This window comes from Dermacentor albipictus, chromosome 5, assembly GCF_038994185.2.
Source record: "Dermacentor albipictus isolate Rhodes 1998 colony chromosome 5, USDA_Dalb.pri_finalv2, whole genome shotgun sequence".
In the NCBI taxonomy this organism is placed as follows: Eukaryota; Metazoa; Arthropoda; class Arachnida; order Ixodida; family Ixodidae; genus Dermacentor; species Dermacentor albipictus.
This window is the reverse complement of record NC_091825.1, coordinates 88,960,714-88,984,873: the sequence shown is the minus strand read 5'-3', so window position 1 is coordinate 88,984,873 and position 24,160 is coordinate 88,960,714. Positions and strand designations below refer to the sequence as shown.

The 24,160-nt window shown below is 47.6% G+C and overlaps 2 protein-coding genes across 4 annotated transcripts in view; both read right to left on the bottom strand.

Moving 5' to 3' along the window:
* Nucleotides 1-6,853, bottom strand: part of LOC135906872 (uncharacterized) — a 151,451-nt gene extending 144,598 nt beyond the window's left edge. Inside the window, exon 1 of the mRNA XM_070538547.1 lies at nucleotides 6,752-6,853. Coding sequence (XP_070394648.1) covers nucleotides 6,752-6,809 — 58 coding nt within the window. The 5' untranslated portion in view covers nucleotides 6,810-6,853. The remainder of the gene's footprint in view (nucleotides 1-6,751) is intronic.
* Nucleotides 6,854-17,702: 10,849 nt separating this feature from the next.
* LOC135906867 (neprilysin-1-like) overlaps nucleotides 17,703-24,160 on the bottom strand; it is a 103,074-nt gene continuing 96,616 nt past the window's right edge. For 2 of the 3 annotated variants that reach the window (XM_070538535.1, XM_065438491.2), the window contains exon 6: nucleotides 17,703-22,902. In XM_070538535.1, the coding sequence (XP_070394636.1) occupies nucleotides 21,092-22,902 (1,811 nt within the window). In that variant the 3' untranslated portion in view covers nucleotides 17,703-21,091. The remainder of the gene's footprint in view (nucleotides 22,903-24,160) is intronic. The other variant, XM_065438492.2, reaches the window with a different exon arrangement.

The window sequence follows — 24,160 nt, the reverse complement described above, 5'->3', positions numbered from 1 at the left end:
TTGATATTGGGGTAATCGAAATCCCCAAATAGCAGGATGTGTGCTTTAGGGTGCTTTGAAACTAGTTGTTTTAAAACATTGTGAAGCTTGCGGCGAAAATCAGGACTAGTGCGAGGTGGCCTATAACACACACCAAATAATATTGTCAATGGTGAAGCGTGGCACGTAACCCACATTTCCAAGTCTGACGCGACATTAATGGCAGAACAAGACAACTGTTCGCTGACTGCAATTAGAACTACTCCCTCGCGAGAATCTTTGCAATTCGCATGAAAAAGATTAAAATTGGGCGGCTGAAACAGAACCTTTGAGTCAGTGATATCGTTGCGTAACTAAGTTTCGGTTAACATAAGTGCATCGCTGCCTGACGATGTTATAAGGTTTCATACGACATCGCGTTTCCGCAGGGAGCTGCTGATGTTAGTACTATAGATTACCGATAGGGAAACGTTGGCACGAGGAGTAGGCGGGGCATAGCGCGATGACCGGCAAGGATGAGTTGATTGTTAAGATATTTTTTTTACAGATTCTGAAATTTCATCAAAAACGTAACGTTTTGGCCCAATGTGCGAAGTTTTAAACCTCAGGGAAAAATACACAGACTTCGCCCTAGCAAAAGCGACAAGGTGTTTCTGGCAGTTATGAACACGGCACGAATAGTCTTCATCTACGCTGTAGTGGGTACCTTTGAATTTTGAACCTTTAGGAAGAACTGATTCTTTAGTCTTGAATGGTTTACGTAAACTTAACGATAATCGGGCGCTGCTTATTCTTAGAGTGTCTTCCGAGGCGATGTGCACGTTCAATATTCTTAGGGCTCAACTGGATGTCTAGGTTGTTAGAGCAGTGGCGAATGATTACGTCTTCTGATTGCGAATACGTTTCAAAGAGGTTAGCATCGGGTAAACCAGAGAAAAATAGGTTGTGTCGCCGGGATCAATTTTTCGCGTCATCCAGACAAGCCTCTAGCACACTAACTAAACGAGTCGTTTCAGTTGCAGTGGTTTGAATCGTCTCTAGATCACTGCGGAGTGTAGAGAGACTTTCGCAGTGAGTTTCTAAAGTGCGGAGACCCATGGTCAGATACGTCATTCTCTGGTCCATTAAGAGTAGTTGATCCTTAAGCCCTTGTACATTATTTATCAGTTCAGTATGGCTAGCAGACATCTGTTTTTAGTTGGTCAAGGATAATGTCTAGCTTGTCGGGGCCACCATTGCCCTCAATGTCACCGCACATCAATAATAGGGATCGTACAAACTCAAGCTGCATCAAGTGTTCCTCAGGTAAGACAATAACAACACGTATGCTAGGGAAGTTGTTTCACCTTACTGTGGAAAATGTCGTGATATAGTCATTTCCAGCGTTTTTTATTAGTAAGTATATAGTATGCACACGTGTATAAGTACGATAAGTGCATTACTACTCTAATCGAATCCACTATCATGCGAAAACAACTTGTCTGCAGAAACGAAGCCATGGATCTCAAAAAAAAAAAACACAAGCTAGCTCACAAATAAAAACCAACCATGACTGCCTCAGTGGTAACTTATTCAAAATTAGCGCAGTGAGAAGCTGCAACTCCATTTCCTAGGAACAAACGCGTGCTTCATACTATCGCAAAGCGTTTGCTACAAGCTCTGTCTTGAATTCCGAGGTCAAGAGGAGAAGGAGATGAAGCTGATCGAAAAAGAATACCAGGGCTGTCAAAGAAGGGCAAAACGAATATTGAAGAAAGGGGTCGAAGACGGTGACTAGGTGATTGCAATACGGGCCTAAAGGCTCGGTGAGTTCGAGACATCCACACTCCGATATGCAAGCGGCGCGCATCCCGTGCAAATAAAAGCAGGGGACGCAGTTTATAAGCAGGGATACTGGAGAACAAAACGCACTCAAACTCAATGACAGCATAGGTGTAAGATGCCGTAGATCACTAACCGTGAGTCTCGATACGATACATGGCGCAACTTGCGTTCTCTCTCTCTTTTTTTTTGAATTTTCAAGCAATGGAGCCTACTCATTACAGGTAATCGAATAAACTCTGGAGACTTGCTACGAGGGCGAATAAGAAAGTCATTGCCCCTATTTTTTTTAGGCAAATTCGTCTGTCAACATATTCATTCCCAATGGTAGCCCTTTCTTGGACCGCAGCCCGGCTTTATCTGCCGATAGCTCCGAGGCACGGCGCTGCTGTCAGTTGTCGAAGATGGCGGTTGGGTTCACACGTTTAGGGCGTACAAGCAACGAAGGGAGATTCATTTTCTATGAAGCAAGAGATGAACGCCGATGGAAATCAACAGGGAAATGCAGCCCACGTATGGAGAAAGGCTTCTCGCTTTCAGAAGTTTGAGCAGGTGGTGTTGTCAGTTCGTAAAAGGGCCGCGAATACTTGCGTGATAATGAGCGTTCGGGGAGGCCGCGTACGTCGGCAACTGAGGACAGGGGGAACACACATTTAGTGCTCCGATGGGACAAATGCCTGAACTTGTGTAGGGACTATGTGGAAAAATAGTCTAAGGTACGTAAAATAGCCCGTATATTTGTAATTACCTCTATGTACCTTATTGGGGCTAATGAAAAATGAGGACAAGAACTTTCTGATTCGCCCTCGTACTTGGGATATAGCCCGAGATACGTCGGTGACGTAGTCTACACAACCGCTCAGAACTGGGGCAAGCGTTGCATAAATGATGTGCCGGCGGCAATACCTGACCCACGACCACTATGCATCAGATTTTCAAAAGAAGGACAGAGTGAAATTCGTGTTGTTTCTGCATGTCTGTTGCACGTGCAATACATGCAATGAGAATCACAGACAAGGTGACACAAGCATGCCATGTCACGTGCATACTGAATTTCTGAATGATAGAAATCGGCTCCTATATGCGCTGATGTTGAAGTCTCCCTTTAAGCTTTCTTTAAGAAGCTTCAGTTAGAATTGGGTATTTTTACATTGCATAAAATTGTGGCTTTTTCTTGCGGCACGCGGAAACGAATGCAACTTTGTCGACCACATCGAGAAACAGCACTATTTCTTAGGCGCGTATGTGCAGGGGTACCTTCAGAGAGGGAGACGGAAAGGCAGGGTGATTACTCAGATGCGAGTTTTCGGTTTGCTATCATTCTTATTCTCTTGTATTTCCTAGATTGATTTTCTTTTCCATGCAATGAAATGAAGTTTGAGGGCTGACCTTGTGGTCACCGCGATAGCCTGGTCGAAGGTAGTTCCAGCGCACAAATAAACAAGGACGAGCAGAGAGGGACACAGATCTTAAGACGAGATGGGCGTTTCATTATTTTTATTTTTCACATTACTGCAGAAATCTCTTACTTCAACGTTATACATCATTATGAGTCCAAGCAAAGCCCTTAAAACATCTTGTTCTGTAGAATGAAACCTAGTGAATCAGCTGTGAAACAACCACAAGCAGCCGTATGACTAGATGAGATAAGCTTAGCAGTTACGGGGCAGATTATGGAACTATTCTTTGCCTGGTTTCATGTTGGAAACTCAACGCTGGTTTTTGTCGCTGAGGACAGAGACTAAGATATAACGGGCGTTCCCAGTTAACTTGGCAACGCTCGGTATATGTAAAAAAAAATGCAAGAGCTCTAGATAAATCGTACCGAATGCATAGCAGCCGTAGTCGTGTGTACTTACAGCAAGTATTTTTTCATCACGAAATATTAATTCATCATCATAAGCCTGGTTACGCCCACTGCAGGGCAAAGGCCTCACCCATACTTCTCCAACTACCCCGGTCATGTGCTAGCTGTGACCTTGTTGTCCCTGCAAACTAAAACTTGGTAGAGCATCACAAGCGAAATCTTAATTAATTGCTTTTAATTTGTGAAGTTTTTAATCATTGCTTGAATCTCAGACATATCAATTGCAAAGTTGTAGGGCACCTCAAATGACCTCCGAATCAAGCATTCGTTTCGCGCTCAGCTTTGCCTCATTAATTTTTCTGAGAAAAAACAAAAGCACGCAAAACATCCACACTACGAAATACGCGCTCGCGCGCCGCTTCTCAAGCACTCCCAAGCAAATAGCCACTGTCACACTGCTTTACTAACTACGGCAGCTCGCTACTGCACTTCACGCTATGTGATGGTCGCAGCATCATGGGAACACGCTGCCGACGCATCGATAAGCGTAGCGGAGCCGTAGGGGGGGGGGGGGGATTTCGAAGCCCGGAAACCGTGACGGCACACTTGGGACTAATTATGCGCACTCTTTTGTAGATAGGCGCACCTGGAACGCATGTTGCGTTTGTTCCCTCTAGCAATAGAAACAAACCTTGCGCAGGCTATGTCCATCTATATAATGCGTTTTGGCGGATTTGTACTGCCATCATACGCTGTTGTCAATTACGTTAATCATTTTTGCTTGACGTGTCAGTGCGTAGATAACGCGAGATCTCAACGGTACCACGCCAGTGACCTGCTCTTCAAGAAGACAGTCATGCCATTCACGAATGAGCAGAAGGCTAAAATGATCCTGGCTCTGGGGGTGGCGCAAGGCGACAAGAGGAAGGCAGCCAAGCTATTCTGGATGCGGCATTCTTGCGCCCTGGTCCGTCAAAAATACTTACAACGTACGAAGTCCTTTGCGAGATGGGTAGCTTCACAAGAAAGCGACACAGGACTGAGATGGTAGATCAAGAAGCGGAAACCGATGTTTTGGCATTATTTAATGCTAACCCTCACGGTAGTGTGCGCGACACCAATGCGGAGGCCGGTACCTCAAGGTCATCAGTGTCGTGGACTTAAAAAAAAAGGTCATATGCATCCGTACCATGTAGCTCTTCATCAAAAACTTGAAGACAGAGATTTTGAAAACAGACTTGACTTTGCCAATTCGACTTTCACGAAATGTGAAGAAGGACCGGACTTTCTCACTCGGCGTGCTTTGAACGGACGAAGCTTATTTCTCCTAAACGCACACGTTAATCTTCACAACGCGCACTGCTGGAGTGGTAGGAATCCCCACTGGCTGGCACAAACACGACACCGATACCAGTGGTCGTTTAATGTGTGGTGCGGTATTTTTGATGGCGAAATCATCGGGCCCATCTTTTTTGATAACACACTAACGATAACACACTACGTCAACGACATCCTCGAGGGCCCCGGGAACGACGCCTGCTGCAACGTTTGTCTTGCGCACCTTCGGTACATCTGGTTTCAACACGATGGTGCTCCTGCGCGTAGTAGTAGTCAGTCTCGAGCGTGCGTCGACAAGCTGTTTCCTGGACAGTGGATTGGCCGGCCCAGATCTATACCCTGGCGTGCAAGTTCGCTGGACATAACACCGCTGGACTTCCTGTGCGGCTACGTGAAAGCTCCTGTGTATAGCAGCGAAACTACCCCACCGAACACCTTAAAGGCAAAAATAAGCAGAGACTGCCGCGAGATTCCGACGTCGTTGGTCAAAGATGTAACTGCACAAGTGTTGGCAAGAAGCAAGTACTGTATTGCTTCAGACGGTGACATGTTTGAGCACGTGCAATGAGGGGCAGTGGAAAATAACCGCTCAAAACTGGTGTAAAAGGTGAGTGTTTAACGCACCTTCACAATGTCGCCCTATCCTTACATAAAAAAACGCTTGCGACAAGGAAATAGGTAAAAACTGCTTTGTATTGCCTCTTTTCCGGAGGTCAAGAAACAGAAAGAGTAAATGGTTAAACCAGTTACACATTTTGATGTTTCTTTGTGGCGGCTGAGACGCCTTACGTGCTTTTGGTATATTTTTTATTGAAGTAAACTCCTGAGTACCTCATTTCTGTTCTTCCGAAAGCTGCCTTTCTTTTTTCGTGCTCTTTTGCGTACTGATTATTTTTTACCATTGGTTGAATTTATTTCGTAGCTTTGTTTCATGATACGCGAAGGTTAAAGCTACTCCGGGTGCCTCATGATCGTGCACAACAGTCTTGCGTCCACAGATGCTGACGCTTGTCACACCACGCTAGTTAGGTCGCGAAACCTCTCGAGCCATCCATGACGAAGCCTTATGCGATGCGACGATAAACAAATGCAGTCGTATCTTTCAAACGCTGCTTGGAGGCACTTGAGGGCTGTTCTTTCTTGGAAAAAAGAACCAGGCACACTTCAGCACGAAACAAATGCTCGATTCAGAAGTTATTTAGGGTGCCTTACAATTTTGTAATAGATATGTTTGCGATTCAAGCAACGATGAAAAAGTTCAATAATTAAAAGCAATGATTAATCAATACTTAGTGACGCAAAACATAATGGCTGTAAGTACACAAGACTGCCGCTACCATGCAGTCATTACAGTTTCTCTAGAGCTGTTGGGTTTTTTGAAAATTTTGGTCCTAGTTAATTGGGACACCAGCTATATGCACGCAGTATGTCTCATGGGCAGTTTCATCATTTTTGTTTTCATGGAAGGGGGGAGGGGGTTAACAACTCGTCTTGTACATTGCATTCAAGTAGGTTTAAGCCATTCTATTCTCATCTTAATATCGGCAGCCACTCTTTATTCAGGTGCTGTTTTGAAATTTGTTCGTGGCATGTCGTCGAAAGATGGTTGATGACTGTTGCTTCGAAGCAGAGCTGCATTCATTTTTTTTAAAATTTCTTTTAAGATTTTAGACAGCACCATTTTTCTGTTTTTCTCTTTCCTGTCAAAACAGAGGACTGGGACATATGCGGCATCCGTGCCTATGGCACCAGGCGACCTTGAGCTGCTGTGGCAAGCGGGAAATAAAAAAAGAGACCCCCCCTCACGCTCGCTTTCAACGGATCCGAACAAAGGGAGTTGGCACAGCCGTGAAGCCGGTTTCATGTTCCTTCGTGCTTGTCCCCAACGCAGCTAGTCACACGCAACAGTGACCAAACCCAGCGCAGTTCCTGCACACAAAGGCGCGTTGAAGTTGCTTTTTATCTTCTTTTTTTCTCTCTCTCAGAAGTGGTTCAGCTTTCTGCGAAACTGCCTCTCTCTAACCAGACACAATACTTACGTGACGTGTCGCATGCGACCTGTCTTCCTGCGTTGGCGCCAGTGTTGTCTCCTCGTCTGTGTTACCGCCCCTGAAATGGACGCTGATTTCTCTGAATACACAGATGGGGGCCCATGGTGCACACAGAGAGAACGAAACGCGTGAGCCTCGAATTTCGAAGCGAAAATTCCACGAAACTGTCTTCCCCGGAACTGTTTCGCAGTTTCGTGACATCCCGAAAACTGCGAAAACGCCCCATCTGACATGGCATGTGCACACTGATTATTCATGATCAGGCGGCCGAAGAAAAGAAAAAGAACGATTTATCCTTCCACACCTGTTTCGCCCTTAGCCCTCCGCTATTGGTCAAAAGATGCTGCGCCTACTTCGCCCTTCTATCACGAGTCGTCACATAACCGCGAAAACTTACCACGTCAAAGTAGCCTGTACGCATTAAAGGTGCATTAATATGCCATGCATTAATATTAAAGGTGCATTAATTTTTTTTGAATAGTCAGAGACTGGCCCGTCTCGAAAGGAATAGCTAGAGGACGTCTCCCTACCGATCGCTCTGGCACTGCCTCCTCGGAGTCACCGGGGAGAACGGTTTTATTTGCGTATAATAAAAAAAAGGTCACGGACGATTATGATACTTCCTAATGCGAAATTTGAGCGCAGCTTCATACGTGTTTGCATTTCGTGATATATTGAGGCATCGCACCGATCACCGTACCAACTGGCATGCAGAGCCGCAACGCGCGGCCTATATACCGGGTGCCTCAGAGAACACTTTCAAAAATGTTTAAAGGTTGCCTGTGACAGATAGCACAATCCTAGTTCATAAGCTGGTCTACTCGAAGAGGCGGACATTACTTGCATAAAAAATGTTAAATACATAATCAACCAATTAACAAAAGATCACCAATGAAGTTCTAACTATTTACCTTATGGGCCATATTGCAATTTACAACTTCTAGCCCTGGAGTTCACAAGGTGGATCCACTTGGACGAATTCGCAGGATGACATCAGCTTCGAGATATTGACACATGTATTTGTTTCTCTTTTTCGGGTGTCTGCTTTTCACCGTCTAAAAAAGGTTGTCGCTCAGAGCGGGGACGCGCCCGCATGTGTCGGAAGTTTAACGAATGTCATCGATGTTTCTACTAGTCTGTTGTCACCCAAGCGAGTGTAAACTGACTGCACGCGCAACGCGAATTGCGTAGGATTTTCTGGAGGACACGTGGGCACCAGCGATTACTCTGGAACCTTCGATGACCCATGTATAAAAGCCGACACGCTACCGGCAGATCGAATTTTCGACTATCGCCGACTGTGTTCGCCGCTATCGTGGTCCTTTGAGTGTAGCCTGCTTTTGAGGGCACAGGTTCGCCCAATAAAGCGCTAGTTTCATCAATCACAGTTATGCTACCTTCTTCGCCGTCACTACTACGTGACAATATTAATTCCCGAATTTTAAGCAGAAATGCATTGGCCTTCCAGTTACCTTCTAAACAAAGCATCGTTTTATGCACTAAAACCCGAAAGTAACTGGAACAACATTTCGTATTTTGTGAATCAAGATGAGACATTATCCAGGTGTCTCTGCAGATTAACAAAATTGAAACTACTACTAATAACTCCTTACACCACACAGCCATCTGCGAACACTCTGAACGATGACGATGAATGCTTGAATGATGAATACCTCGAACCACCGACGCGCGACTCGTGCAGTCTTTCCTTCAGCGGCTGTTGAGAGGCGCTCAGCATAGCGTAACGCCGCCTGTTGGTTCGTTACAGTTGCGCCATGAGACACGGTGCACGAGATCTCTTACTGTGCATTCGAGTAACGTCCTATAGGAAAACGTGTCTGAGCATAAGGCTGTCCTTGTAAGGCTGCTGGCCGGAAACGCTGAAGCATCGCTCAACGAATGTGCATTACAGTACAGTCAACGAAGTCTCGTCATTTTGCCGTCGTCATCGTGTCGTCGTCGAGCCGTTGTCCACATCGAGACGCATCGCCATTAACATGATGCTAACGATGTCCTGCCATCTTCGTTCTTCTGGTTGTCTTCATACTATCATTGTCCTCACTATGCTTTATTCCGGAATCATTGTACATAACATCCGGAATTGTTAATAAAATCGCGCGAGCGTCCGGCTCACGGCGTGCCAGCGTTTCGCAAGGGCGGGAAGTCGCGAGACCGGCGATAGTCAGCGGGTGCGAGCAATTTGTGCCAATCTTGATCCACCTTGCTCTATTTATACCAACTTTAATTCACCTTAATCAACTTTAATTCACCTTGATTCACTTTACTCCATCTTAAGTGACCTTGCTCTTTTTTCTAGCTGTGATTTACATCACTCTAAATCACTTTATATTCACAATAATTAGTACTACTTAACGCTATTAAACCATTTACTGTGTTCTGTATTACTATACTGACGTCATACAAGACGTTGATGACGCCACTGATGATGATGTTGACCTTTGGTACGATCGCTTGATCACGCCGTATTTTCTGCCTCGTGGGACATATAATGCTTTCGCATTAATAAAAGCTGCGTCAAAGCGGTGTTTGCTACAAACTTTAGTAGCCCCAGACAAAAGCAGGGCGCTTCCCGTTCCAGTAGAACTAGTGGATGTAGCTTATAAGCAGTGGAGGGGGAGGGGCGCGGAGAATAACACACAACCGGGCTCTAATATAGGTCGGATATGCATGCGGTAAATCATTATGTGTGCGTGTCTCCGCGTGCCCATCGATTGTTACTTATCATTCGCAATATCCCCGTTGCATGGGAAGCTTTTAAAATGTTGACGCTAGTTTGGATTTCCATCATAAATAATTGCAAGGTACCTGACTTCTTCCACTTGTGGAATAGTTGAGGAACGATATGAATGGGATACAATAACTGGATCCTGTAGAGGAAAGACAAGAGCAGCGCTTTCATCTACATTAAGGGAGAAGCGGATACTGTCCAGTCATGCTTCTAACTCGCATAAATATTCCTGTAAACACTCGTACCCTGGCTGAGTATCATTTGCCGAAGTAAAGAAACACTATAACATCAGCGTAAACTTACGTGCTTACATTCTGACGACAAGAAAATGGAGTTGAGCAAGATATTAAACAACAGCGGAAACCACAGATGGATAGTTGTCGCTACCGACTACTTAACCTGGTACGCCGAAACCGAAGCTATTCAGCAAGCAAACTCGTATGAAGTGACCAAGTTCTTTGTACGCTACATCACCCTACGACATGGTGCACACTCTGTTCTCATCATCGACCGTGGTTCAGCTTTCACAGCGGAAACTTATGCAGGACGTTCTCCAGCTGACGCATAGCTCTCAACGCAAGAGCATTGCGTATCACCCTCAAACCATGCAATGGATGCGGACCATTAGAAAGACCGTCTACTGAGTCTCGTGAATTAATTTGCGGACTGTTTTTCACGTCATCCAAAGTGCGGCGCACGTCCATCACAAAGCACCGCATTATTACGAACAAGTCCGCACGTCCTGTTCGTCAGCATCCTTACAGAGTGTCTCCAATGGAAAGGGAAGCGATCAAGCATCAGGTGAAAGAGGCGCTCCAAGATGAGGTGATCCAGCCTTCCACCAGCCCGTGGGCCTCCCCTGTAGTGTTAGTCAGAAAGAAAAACAACACACTACGCTTCTGTGTAGATTACAGAAAGTTGAACCGTGTCACCAAGCGCGTTGTTTATCCATTGCCACGCATCGACGACGCACTGGATCGTCTACAACATGCCAAGTTTTTTCTTCATTGGATCTTAAATCAGGGTATTGGCAAATCCAAGTTGATGAACAGGATCGTAAAAAAACAGCGTTTGTAACACCTGACGGGCTTTATGAGTTCACAGTTCTCCCCTTCGGTCTCTGTTTTGCACCTGCCAGCTTTCAGCGGATGATGGGTACCGTGCTTGCTGAACTCAAATGGCAAACCTGCCCCGTATACTTGGACGACGTCGTCGTGTTCTCGAGTACGTTTGACGAACATCTCGCACGACTCGAGAGTCTCCTCAGTGCGATCCATACTGCCGGCCTCACCATCAAGCCTGAAAAATGCTACTTCGGGTTCCAAGAGCTCAACTTTCTTGGCCATGTCATTGGTATTCAAGGCGTCCGACAAGACCCCGACAAGTTAGCTGCCGTCGCCGAGTTTTCACCACCCACAGACAAGAAGGCTGTCCAACACTTCCTTGGTTTGTGTGCGTATTATAGGCGCTTCGCCGAGGGATTCTCAAGAATTGCTGAGCCTCTGACGCGGCTTACACTCGACAATGCGCCTTTCATTTGGGCGGACGAGCAGCAGCAGTCATTCAATGAATTGCGCAAGCGTTTGGAAGAGGCCATAATACTTGCTCATTTCGACGAAGATGCTGACACAGAAATTCATACTGACGCCAGCAATGCGGGTCTTGGCGCAGTTCTTGTGCTGTGGCAAGCTGGTGCGGAACGCACCATTGCTTATGCAAGCCGCTGTCTCACTAAGGCTGAGTAAAACTACTCAACCACTGAAAAAGAATGCTTAGCGGTTGTGTGGGCAGTTGGTAAATTCCGACCCTACTTGTACGGTAGACCCTTTAAGGCTGTCAGCACTCACCACGCTGTGCGTTGGCTTGCCAACCTCAAGGATCCTTCAGGCAGACTAGCCCGTTGGAGCCTACGCTTACAAGAGTACGATATTGCAGTTGTCTACCGATCTGGAAGAAAGTGCCCTGACGCTGACTGTTTGTCACGCGCACCACTCTCTACGACGTTATCGGTCCTTGATCATGACTTGCCATTTGTCAGCGTTATCGACGCCATAAATATGGCTGAGCACCAGCGCGCTGACGCTGAGCTGCTGCCGCTGATCGCGCACCTCCAAGGAGTTGAATGTGTTTTACCCCGCTCGCTCGTGCGCGGCTTATTATCATACTACTTGCACAACAACGTCCTTTACAGGAAAAACTGCGGAAGCGGTCCCGATACGTTCCTCCTTGTCGTGCCGTCGGTGCTACGCCAAGACATTTTGCAAGCCTGCCATGATGAGCTATGCGCGGGACACCTGTAATTCGCTAAGACATTAGCAAGGATACGACAGAAGTATTACGGGCCCCGGCTTTATTCTTCTCTGCAACGGTACGTGAAGACCTGCCGCGATTGTCAGCGCCGCAAGAAACCACCAGTTAAACCGGCTGGCTTTCTCCATCCTGTAGACCCTCCTCTAGCACCGTTCCAACAAATAGGACTGGATCTACTTGGGCCATTCCCAGTGACCTATTCGCGCAACAGATGAATAGTCGTCGCTACCGACTACTTAACCGGTACGTCGAAACCGAAGCTAATCCGCAAGCAAACTCGTATGAAGTGGCCACGTTCTTTGTACGCTACATCACCCTACGACATGGCGCACCGTCTGTTCTCATCACCGACCGCGGTACAGCTTTTACAGCGGAATTTATGCAGGACGTTCTCCAGCTGACGCATATCTCTCAACGCAAGAGCATTGCGTATCATCCTCAAACCAATGGATTAACGGAACGGCTGAACAGAACGCTCGCTGATATACTCTTCATGTATGTCGACGTAGAGCACAAGACGTGGGACGATATCTTACCCTATTTGACTTTCACCTATAACGCTGCTGTACAGGAGACTACACAGTTTACGCCATTCGAACTTGTATACGGGCGCCACGTCACGTCAACACTTGACGCCATGCTACCTCTGGCTGATAATAGCCGGACCAGCGAACACGTGGAAGAGTTCGTACAAAGAGCCGAAGAGGCACGCCAGCTTGCTCGGCATCGTATCCGGAGCCAACAGCATACCGACACCCTTCGATACAACCAGGATTGACGCGACGTCCATTACATTACCGGCGCTTGCGTGTGGGTCTAGACGCCCATCCGTCGCCGTGTACTCTCGGAAAAGTTGATCCGCCGCTATTTTGGTCCTTACAAGGTTACACGCCGCATCAGTGACGTGACCTACAAAGTCGTCCCCTGCAGTTCTGACCCCGGTTCATTCCGTCATCGTCCTCGCGCTGAAGTTGTTAATGTAGTGCGCACGAAACCATACTATGCGCGTACGTGAACGCCGGGATGCACCTGAGGAGCTTCATATCATGTCGCCGCTAAAATAACTTTTTCATGTGACCGAGACGGTCGCTTTTCGCATGGGGGGCAATTGACACAAAGATGTGGGGCTCCCGCACCGCAGGATGGCGCGCGCAAAGGTTATCGCCACGAAAGACGATGAAGTGCGTAAGCTGCACGCTTTTGTTCTGGCCCCCCATCAAAGAGAAGAGTATCTTGCAAGACTCTCTCTCCAATCTACGTTACAATATTGTCATAAATACATACCCTTTCAGTTGGTCTTTATGCACAGTGAGGTCACCTTCGCCATTCTCCACGCAGTAGGGATCCACGCATATTGTGTAGAATAATTTACGGCATTTAACAAAACCTTAGAAGCGACGTGAAACAAAATTTTAAGCATCTTATTACTGAGTCCATCGGACCTGGGGCTGGTGCTGGTAAAGATGAATTAACGTAGGACAATTCTGGCAAAGAAATCTCTTCTAACCTTCTATTGTGCCTTGTCTTTGAGGAGAGGATGGAAGGCAGGTCTCGAATCGGGCCTCGAGACCACTCGCAATTATGTCTAGATCTGAGTCCCCATCACACATAATGTGAGTTGAAGTGTCCAGCCAACGCAATTTCTCTGCCGCAGTTTACGAGAACTGAGTCTAGTGGACATGTATCTTGCACACCCGAAGGAATGTATATATTAACCAACGAGAAAGGACTATATACTGCCAGGGAGAATATTTTCTGCCACTAGGATTTCACGTTCTGGAGACATCCGCTCGAATTATTTATTTGCCCCTATTCAAAACTTGCTTGAGACCGTAATTAAGAAGCCCCCACCTCTAGACGGAGGATCTAGGTGAAACGACCTAAATTTATGCATACAAAATATTTCAGGGGATAACGAAATTTCTTGCAGTAAAATAACATATCGAGAAATCTGAGAATATAGAACGTTTGAATTGGTAGAAGAAGGTGATATTGATCTGCAGTCGACGTAACAGCCTCGTCTACCTTCCGGTAATGAGGGCACCACAGAGGTGGCCATGCCTGCTCAAAATATTGGCTGCGAGGGGATTTTTTTAGATTTAGAAATAAGTGCAAAGTGGTAGTCTCCAGGGGAGAACACCTCTTTTTCTGTGCCCTCACGTCAATTTGCACGTTTGAGGTAGCCTGAGAATCATAATTGTCTTAGATACTATTGTACTTGTTTGAGGAACCTGGAACAAGCCTGAATTGCTCTGAGATGTGGTCGCAATTATCCCACCTTCCTGAAAGTAAGGTGAAGTGGCATTCATGCCAGAGTTTATTGGCTGAGCAGTCGCAGTCGGTAAGAATTGCACTAACGGTGAGGATACAAGTCCATTAAAGCATTCAGTGACCCACAACGCACTACACAATTTTAGCCAAAGACTTTTCAATAGCTTGTGCGATTGCCTCTTACAGGGTTCCATCAACGACACCCTGGTGTCGTGCTGTCACACTCGCATATCCATGGACTCTTTCCTTCACCGCCGCTATGGCCTCTTGACATGAACAACGCCTTTTCGTCCATAACGTCCAGTATTTGGACTTCTTGAGTTCTAGCAGCACAGTTAACATAATCAGCCTTGTGGGCTCCACCGCAAAGGCAATAAGTATCCAATTGAGCCGAGCAGTCCCTAGCGTAAAGGCTCTCCCCACAGGCCCAACGACGAAGGCTACATTTACAACGACCTATGCTATGCCCAAAACGCCAAGACATGCGGCATTGTAATGGACGTGAGGCAAGTGGGTCCATTCTGAAGATTAGAGGCCAGACTTTTATCTCAGTGGGGTAAGATGTACCTGCGAACATTGCAATTACTGACTCAGTACGTACGCGTGCATTGTCCACCATTCTATTACTCAGGTAAAGAGTCATTACACCAGCCGCGGAGAGCAGGGTCTCTGTCGGACCTAAATTAGAGTCCACACTACGCACCATGCCTTCGTGCAGGCAAGATGCAGGGGGATGAAGGCACTCACTTGCATGGATCCAAATGACGAGCACTTATGTAGGTCATCCACGTACGCCTGGTCTGGCGAGCGGCAAGCAATGGGCCCTATAACGTAAAGCTATTCCTATCTACTGACGTCAAATTTATGTAACCATCTACGCAAGCATCGGGCGGTAACCCGCACTATTGTTTGAAAAGCCCAATCAAACGCGTTCCTCGTTTTTAGTAGGTCACTTTTTTTTTCAAAGCGAATAGTATTGGGTGCATTGAGCAGATTTCCTTATTGAATTGGCTGTCAAGAGGCGAGGAGCACGCTCAAGTGGAGAGGGATTCGATGGGGCCGAGCCAGCACAGTGAAAGTAGATAACCGGCTCAAGAGGGGGGTGCTGACGTCTGTGATTGATCCACTTCCCCTTACTTAGCTTGCGGTGAATGGTAGAAAATCGCGGCGCCGTGCAACGGAATGTTAAAAATGTCGCCAGAACGGATCCTCAGCAAGGAAGAGTTGGTAAAGTGGTGTCGCGCACCTGCCGAAACGGCTCGATAACGTTTAGTGGCAAGGAAAAATGTCTATTACACCCAGAGCAATCCATCCATTTCTGTGCCAAAGCAATCGGTGGGCATCCATCTTCTGTTCCTTTCGGAATGGGGCAGGCTCCCGCTAGTTAGAAAAAAAAGAATCTGTTTTATTCGGCATATTAATTCGTATTTACCATGTGCACGTCACTTTAACGCTATGAGATTTCGCGGTTTCGTGACGTCGAATGACAGACAGGCGAAGTGGGCGCAGGCCAAAAATGTTTCATCAATGGCAGAGCATTATGTGTACGAAGGCGCCGAATAAGAAATAATTATTTTTCTTTCGTTCGATCTAGTCATGCATAATCAGTGTACACACATCATATCAGATCGCGCTTCTCGTGACGTCGCTTGAGATACAGACGAAGTGGGGGTGGCCTGAAAATTTATTGATCAGTCATGGCGGGCTGATTGCAGAATTGGAATCGAAAAGTTTGAAATAGCTTTACGTTACAGCGCCCAATTCCACCTTTGCCAAACTGTCGTACATAGGTAATATGCAAGTAGTGATGCGTGACCGCCTGAAATTCCGCCTGCATTGCTTTCGGGTTGTTGAGCCGGATGGCTGCTCCATGCAAAGGCACCAGCGCTACAGGAATGCTGCTCACCCCACGACTAAAGTAAGCTTCAAGAGGCATTTCATCAGGTTGTAGGCAGGCTGACCAAAGCGGAGATCGCCCTGGGGCGTTCTCTGAAGAATTCGTCGACATCTGTGGCATTATCTTACTATCAAATAACTAAATTTCTCTCAGAACACTACTTGGCACCAACAATAAGTCGAAGCAATCCGCCCGACACTTAGCCAGAACCCCGACACTTGAGTGTTTGAAGTGCCAGACAGGGCACGGTGTTCTTGTTGAACCGGGTGGAACTGCGAAGGATGCCGAAAGGTATCCAAGTCTGCGCCTTCTTCAAATAGCCGGACCTTCCTTAACGAAGTTCGTCCCACTTGCTTCAAACTTAAACATAATCATTATATTTGGTGGCTATTGGTGTTCGAGTGGTTATAGTTGAGAAAATACAGTCGATAACTTGGTGCGTTACGACTTGCTGGTAGTAATCATCTGTAATGGGCGACAGAATACCGTCGAAGCTCTTCATCTGCTAGGATGTGCCTGCAGCACTAATGAAAAAAAAACATATATATAATCATACTTTCTTACATGTACACAGTCCTATGGGCTCTGAACTTGTTTGTCGTTTTGGAATGAAGTTGCCGCTGTCATCAGACCACTACAAGACTATTTCTGCCCCCGCTGTCAGTAGACGCCTGCATGGATATTATAGTTAAACTGTTATACGGTGTATAGCTCTGAGCTCTAAACACTTCGCAGCAAGCGCCAAATGTGGCTGTTTACGTTTTAAAGGATTAACACTGAAAACATTTGACAGTCACTTACACATCCTTGCGCGATTTGGATGCTAAAGCCCTATGACTTCTCTAATTATTTCAATACGTCCATGATACGTGACGTCATACGTTGTCAACGTGTCCTCCACAACTCTACCTTAATCCACTGTAATCCACCTTGCTCTAATTTGTACCAAAGTTAACCCATTTAATCCACCTTGCTCCAATTTGTACTAATCTTAACCCACCTTAATCCGCCTTGCTCTAATTTGTGCCAATCTTAACCTTGCTCTAATTTATACCAACTTTATTTCACCTTGATTCACTTTACTCCATCTTAAGTCACCTTACTCTTCTTTGTAACATTAATTTACTTCACTCTAATTCACTTTATTTACACATAATTACTACTATTTAACGCTGTTAAACCATTTACTATCTTCTGTATTACTATAGATGCTGACGTCATACAAGACGCTGATGACACCACTGATGATGATATTTGGTACCAATGCTTGATCACGCCTCACGATGTTCTGCCTCGTGGGACATATACTGCTTTCGCATTAATAAAAGCGGTGGCAAACGCTGCAAGAAGGAAAAACAACGTCAAAGAGAATTACAAATAATGCGCCCGGCGCAGTGGTTGTCATCGCACTCCATTGCTCGCTCACAGCCGCCGTTTTGAACTTCAAGCTTAATTATGACACGAACAGTAGTACTTTATTGGGCAATTATATTTGTCATACAACGGTGGACACAAGCGTAATCATGTACAGGCATTCTCGCAAAAGAAACGTGATATGGCCTTCATGCGTCGACTCAGACCCCGAAATAACACGTAAAGCTAGGTTCTGGCACTTATTCGCCTTTACGCGAGCGCAAGCCTGTGCGCAATCCCCCGCGCAAGCGATTGGCCTTTATAATCAGCTTCATTTAATTTGCAGGAAAATTACAGGCAACTGCACTAATCCGCCCAGAAAAGAAGATTCATATCTAAGAGGGCGCCAAAAAACACACCATTTCGTTGCTTGCTTAAAATCAGAAATTAGAGGGTCGTTGTTGTTGATGTTGTTGTTGTTGTCCTGAGTGGCCGTGGCACATACCCACAGTGGGGAATGGGCCAAGAATCAGGGGGTGCCGAGCTCCCTACTTCGTCTTCTGCTGCTTCTCATCGTTGTCTTTGTCGTCCTGGTTGCATTTGCCATTGCCGTTGTTACCGCTGTTGTTGTTGGTCATGATTCCCGGACCGCCGGCGCGCGGCTTGTTGGTCCTCGCCGTTGACTGTGGCTCCTGGTTGCGGCTACCAGCGGGATGCGCTGCTGTTAGCACGAGCGCCAGTAGAACAACGAGGAGGCAGAGCGCAAGTTGGCCTTTGTTCATGATAGCCCGATGCCTCGCCTGTGGAACCGGGATGCTTGCTAGCGCGCTCGCGGTGCGCAGGTGTTCCTTTGTTTGAACAGTCGGATGTACGATGTTCAAGCTGACCACGCTGAACGTCCGCAGTTGAGTTGCAGACACGTCCGCACAAGAACACCGGCACCACAATTTAGCACAAGATCTACGGGGAACGTCCGGCGTTCTGCTTCACTCAGATCGTCGACGCACTGCTCGATAGACGTCGATTTCTAGAAAGAGGCCAACTGGACCGAACAGAAAGCACTTCGCAAGACACCGCAGGATCCAACTTCTCTTGGCTCGCGCAGTGTACCTCAACAAACGGCAGCGTCGAAGCTCGAACCCATTATTTCAAGCCTCTGTATGTCGCGTGATGGTTTCCGTTGAACTTGCGGTAATGGTGCCGCTTTTGTATCCCTTTGGACAAATGAGAACAAAGAAGCATATCGTCGCTGATGCCGGCGGGTGAATCGAGCATCCAGAAAATGAGTTTTGCCCTCACGTTTGCTGTGCTGAGGCCAGAACGCCCAAGGTACGCGTTCGAGGCATTATGTACGGCCACATAAACGGTACTTGTACAACTGCGATGTCAAGGAACATTCGCCGAAGCATCGCTGTATTGTCCAGCTATTTGGAGCAGCTGCTGGTACTTCAACAACAGTTAATACTCACTTTTATCCTCCTTGATGCGCACGCGATTGCTCGTAACACTGAGAGGAAACGACGTTGTGTCACGGCAGCTTAGAATTAAGCTAGCTGTCACTTTCACACATGTCAGTCCGGTCTTAACGTCTCAATTTGAGGGACAGTGGCGATTCCAGTTGCAGCCCAGGTGCATACCGTTTCTTCTTATAACCTGCGAATCTTCTCTCATTTTCTGATCGTCACTACAGCTGCCTGTAGGTATGTCAGTTGAATCCATTCAACCAACACCATTTGAAATGGCTCTGACGCATGGCCGAACGCCACGATGCAAATATAATGCCCATGGAATTCTAATAAGGCGGAGAGTTTTTTGCGATGCAATAAAAAAGAAAATTCTACTAGCTCTCTCAGACTTTGCAAGTTTCACTCTCCACATTTATCACAAAGTGCGTGCCCGCGTCTAGATCGAGATGGCCGCCATTGCCACTGCAGCCGCAGCGCAGCTTACATGGCCATAGGGAGGAGAGCTCCCCATTGTTCCTGACTTCCCTGGAGCGTTTGGTCACGTGGGTCACCAGAGTGTGACCAGGGACGAGGGGACCTCGGCTAGCGGAGAGAATGGTTTGGGAGACGGAGCAGCATGCATGTGCGCCGAGAGACAGCTGAAGATGTGGTTGGCAGGCTGAAACCCCAAGGCCGAAGCCTTTACTGGTAGATTGACAGAAGGTGCAAGCCCGTCAGGATTTCCGGCAGCGAGGTACCAGCAGCCGGACGCTTCTTCAGATCGGGATCTCGGCGAGCACTCCACAGACAAGCCTCGTGTTCCAACCTGCTCTCAGAACTTTCCGCCGGACTCTTTTTCAATCGCGTTTCATCTTTCAATTAATTATTCATCGCGTGTTGATTTTTGTATATTCTGTTAGCGTAGTATTTGCCGCGTATATTGTGGCCTGTATTTTCATTTGCGCCTCGTATTTTTGATTATTTCGCAAGTGTTAGACATTCCCACGTGGTGGGCGCGCGTCGCGTCAGAGTGTATTTTGGGTGACCCGCACGCCTTCCGCGAAGCTTTGCACCATCTGCTTGGAGTTTACTTATTTTTTTCATCATGTCTCTGGCCTGATGTTCTTTTACTAAGTTTGCGTGTGTGTTTACGTCGCCTCCCATCCAGTGCCTCTGGCCCACGGCCGATCAGGCGTGGACCTTATCGCCGGTCGGCAGTCGAGCCATCCATAAATGCACGCGAGGTGGGTTTGTTGTCGCCCCATCCTCTCCGGTTCGGAGAGTGCGAGTAATGATACCCCAATCTTTGACAACATTACAGAAATACCTTCAGGAAATACCGACAAATATCTGGTTTAGCAAAGAAGAATGCCTTTTATTACATTTCTAAATTTTCACGGTGCTTTTTCTATTCGCTGTTGGAACCTGTTCTCCATCATGCACCATGACTCCTGGTGGTAGTGCAAATACAGCAACGTTAAAGCTGTCAAATGCGTGAACAAATTAAAAAGAAGAGAAAAATAGAACACTGTGTCTTCATGGTTGCCTCTGTGTCCTTAGTCCGAGTTTTGCGTGGCGGGCGATTGCAACATAAGTAAACACTCCCAGCCTAATCTCCGACTTAATAATGGTTTCCCCAACACCCGAAAGAACAGTCTGCTCGTACGACAAATATAAAGTATGCTATCCAAAAATACGAAAACTTCCGAAAGCATAATATCCACAGCGTTCGTATAACATAGACCAAACTTCGTGCTTATCTAAAGAAAGCGAGCAAAACACGGCCTCGCACACGTTAGAGGCGATGCACATTTCAACGGCAGAAGGGACCCGCGTGACGGTGTTCAGAAGCGTACAAAACGATATCATCATCTTTCAAAGATCTATAGCTCATAGAAAAAAAAAGCCCGACGTGAACACTCTAGCTATCAAAGCTAAACATTCAAACAACGAAATGCACACGGTTAGAAAGCCCCCAGCAAAAAGCGAAAAAAGAAAAAGAAAGCAGGAAAGCATTTCCAGCAGTAAGCGAATGCCAGCGAAAAAGAAAGCAACAGCGAGAAATGCACGCTATGGTCCTGAAAAAAAGACGCACTTACGTCGCGGGTTCATTCGCGAACCGGCGCTGCACTTGAACGCCTTCCCGAAGGGTGCAAAGTTCCTGAGCGGCACGTTGCAACTGTCCCCGTAGTTGGCTCGGCTGCCGGCACACTGAACGTAGCAGTAGTTGATAAAAACCAGCTGGTCGTGGGTGAACTTCTCGAGACCGGGTAGTCTCTGGTCGTGCTCGGCGTACAACTCGAACGCGTGGTAGGCAATCTCGAGGCCCGGCACCGAGGGAAACAGCTGCATGAACGAGCAGCACTCGCTGGCGTTCATGTCGCACGCGAGGCGATCGCGGTAGTCGCGCGACCGGTTCGGCCCCCACCACAGCGCGCCGCGCCCTTCTTCGTCCAGCGCGACGCCCTTGGGGTCGAACGCGCGGGCAACCTCGCGCGCCAGGACGGCGCCCGCGCCGGCGTTGAGCACGACCATGTCGCTCAAATTGTAGTAGAGCGGCGGCTGGAACATGGTCATCGGGAAGCGTACGCTGTTGAGCGCGTAGACGTAGAAAGGGCGCGTGTAGCCAGACGATGTGCGTAGACCGTACAAGCCCAGGCGGTTCCGATGTTTGCGCGTCGCCTGGTACCAGCGCGAGGCGTCGACGAAGTTGGCGGCGAAGTCGGCGCCCATACGCGGGAACGTGTCGAACAGCTGCTCGCGCCTCTCCAAGTCGAAGAAGGCCGGCCGCGGGAGAGAACTGCTCGTCATGTACTTGGTCTTTTGCAGCGCGGCGTGTCGAGCGTTCCCGATCCATGCAAGCTGGTCGAGGAGCGAGGTCGCCGACTTGACGACTACCTCGAACAATTCCGGTGAATTCGACGGCAGGGTGTTGATTGTCTCGCCGAAAGGAAGCAGCGATCCGAGCCGAGACTGGACGTACTCGAGGCAGCTGTAGTTCTTCAACCTCTCGAACAAGGTGAGGTCGTCGCTCGCGCCGCTGTGGAACCTCAGTTGCGGAAGGTCGAGGATAGCCCACAGGTGCGTCTGTACAAACAGCCACGACAAGCCGATCAAGAACTGCCTCTTGGTGTACTTCTTCAACAGCTTTTGGATGCCTTGAACGAGCCCGGCGTCTTCCACCACGACCAAATGGTCGGAGGACCAACTCAGGTCTGGAGAGAAATGCTTGTTGAGCAAGCTGAGCCAGACGCCGGCGTCAACCCACGGCGTCGGATTGTCGAACAGGTCTAGCCGGAACCAAGTCTGGCTTGCCTCGCCCTTCGCACCATCTCTCTTGACGTTGAGCATATCGCGAGTCAAATCCCTGAGGACGTGTGGGTGGGCTTCGTTGCCACCGGCAGCCTCGCTCAGACCCATGTACCCTACGTAGTCTTGGACATGACCCTCGTAGTTGGCGGGCTCTTCGTAGTGCACCCAGCCGATCAGAGGCTTCCCGCGACTAAGAAACAGCGTTACAGGCTGACCACTCACGTTCACGAGCTGGGCGTCGAAGAGGAAGTTCTCGTTCCAGTTGATGGCCAAGTCGAGCATGACGTCCAGCGGCTCGATGGTCGCGGAAGGCGTGAGTTCGGGCCACGGAAGTCGCATCCTCATGCGCAGCTGCCTGAATAGCTGAAGCTTCTTCTTGGAGGTGGTGGAGCTCGCGGAGTCGGCGCTTTCGCTGCCATCGGACCTGGCGCAGCTCCTGAAGAATCGCGCGGCCAGATGCATAGTTTGGTTCGCATCTTCTGCAGCGAGTCCTTCGAGCTTGACCAGGTTCGACTGTAGTTCGTCGATTGCCCTTTCTGCGAATGCCACCATCAGGCGGTCCTGGTACGCTGTCACGATCAAGAAAAGACTTCAGTCATCGAGTGATACGACGTCTACGCTGCGCGCAAGAATGTTTAACGTATACTTAAATATTCGGAGCTCGATATACTAAAGGAAGCTAGCAACACCCGTCACACCAGCAACACCTAAGTCCCCTTTTAGTGTTGTTTCTTTAATGTGAACGGACTAGCGCAAGGTAATGCAATGGGAACACGGAAAGTGCAAAGACCCAAAAGCGACTGCGGCCATGATTTCATATCCAAAGAGGTCTTGATTTTTTTTCTAGGCATGTCTGCTCTGAGATGACGCTTCAATTATTCAGCGCTCGCCCTATTTCTTAGCGTGTACTTTAGTGACCTGTATGTCCGCACACTCTTTGATCGATTTCCGCTGTGTTTTGAACACGTATATTGGAAAAATGCCGCCAACGCGCATTATAAAGAAGTTACAGGTTTTTCGGCACTGCTTCGTCGTACAACAATCAGATCCGCTTTGTAATTAGTTTTAGTAGTAATAACACTAAAAACCACAACGACGACGACGACGACAACAACAGCAACAACAACCCGTGATATTCAATGTGTTAAAGCTATCCCGTGGGCTTTGAGGTGTGTGGTAGCCGAGGGTACAAAAACACCACTGAGCTGAACATTATGCACAGCTACAACACCAATGGGGATTACATTTCATGATGTAATGTGTCTGTGCGGTATATTTCGTTAAAAGGGTGCGATACTATTACGTTAGGCTGTCCCTGTTGGCTTCTCCGTGCAATACATCACAGATCGAAGTGGAGAGCCCTAGTATTGCAACCACTATAAATGTGGTGCTAACACTAGTGGCCCAACAACTATAGAATCGATGGCGCAACCAAACTGTTCGAGCGCGCACAGGGTAGTGCAGCAGATCAAGAGAACGTAACAGAAGAAAATTCAAAATGCTGAAGAGTATTGGGAATGTGACAACAGTATACTATCAATTGCTAAAAATTAAACGATACGTATCGCCGATATAGTAATAAGTCACGGGAGAAGTCTTTTTGCTCAAAAGAATTTCGAGTGCCCGTGTGACAGGGGCATAATACTCAGGTCACGGCAAAACGAAACTGCTCGAGATCAACAATATATAGCTGCACGCATAGCTGCTGCTTTCAACCTTGTTTTGCGGTGTCCTCCCGCTGCTGTTCGCTGGATGTAAGCGACTCAAGGGATCCGTGGCAGCGCAGGCTGGTATAATAGCCGTCTCCTGCACCACCTACTCTTCCCA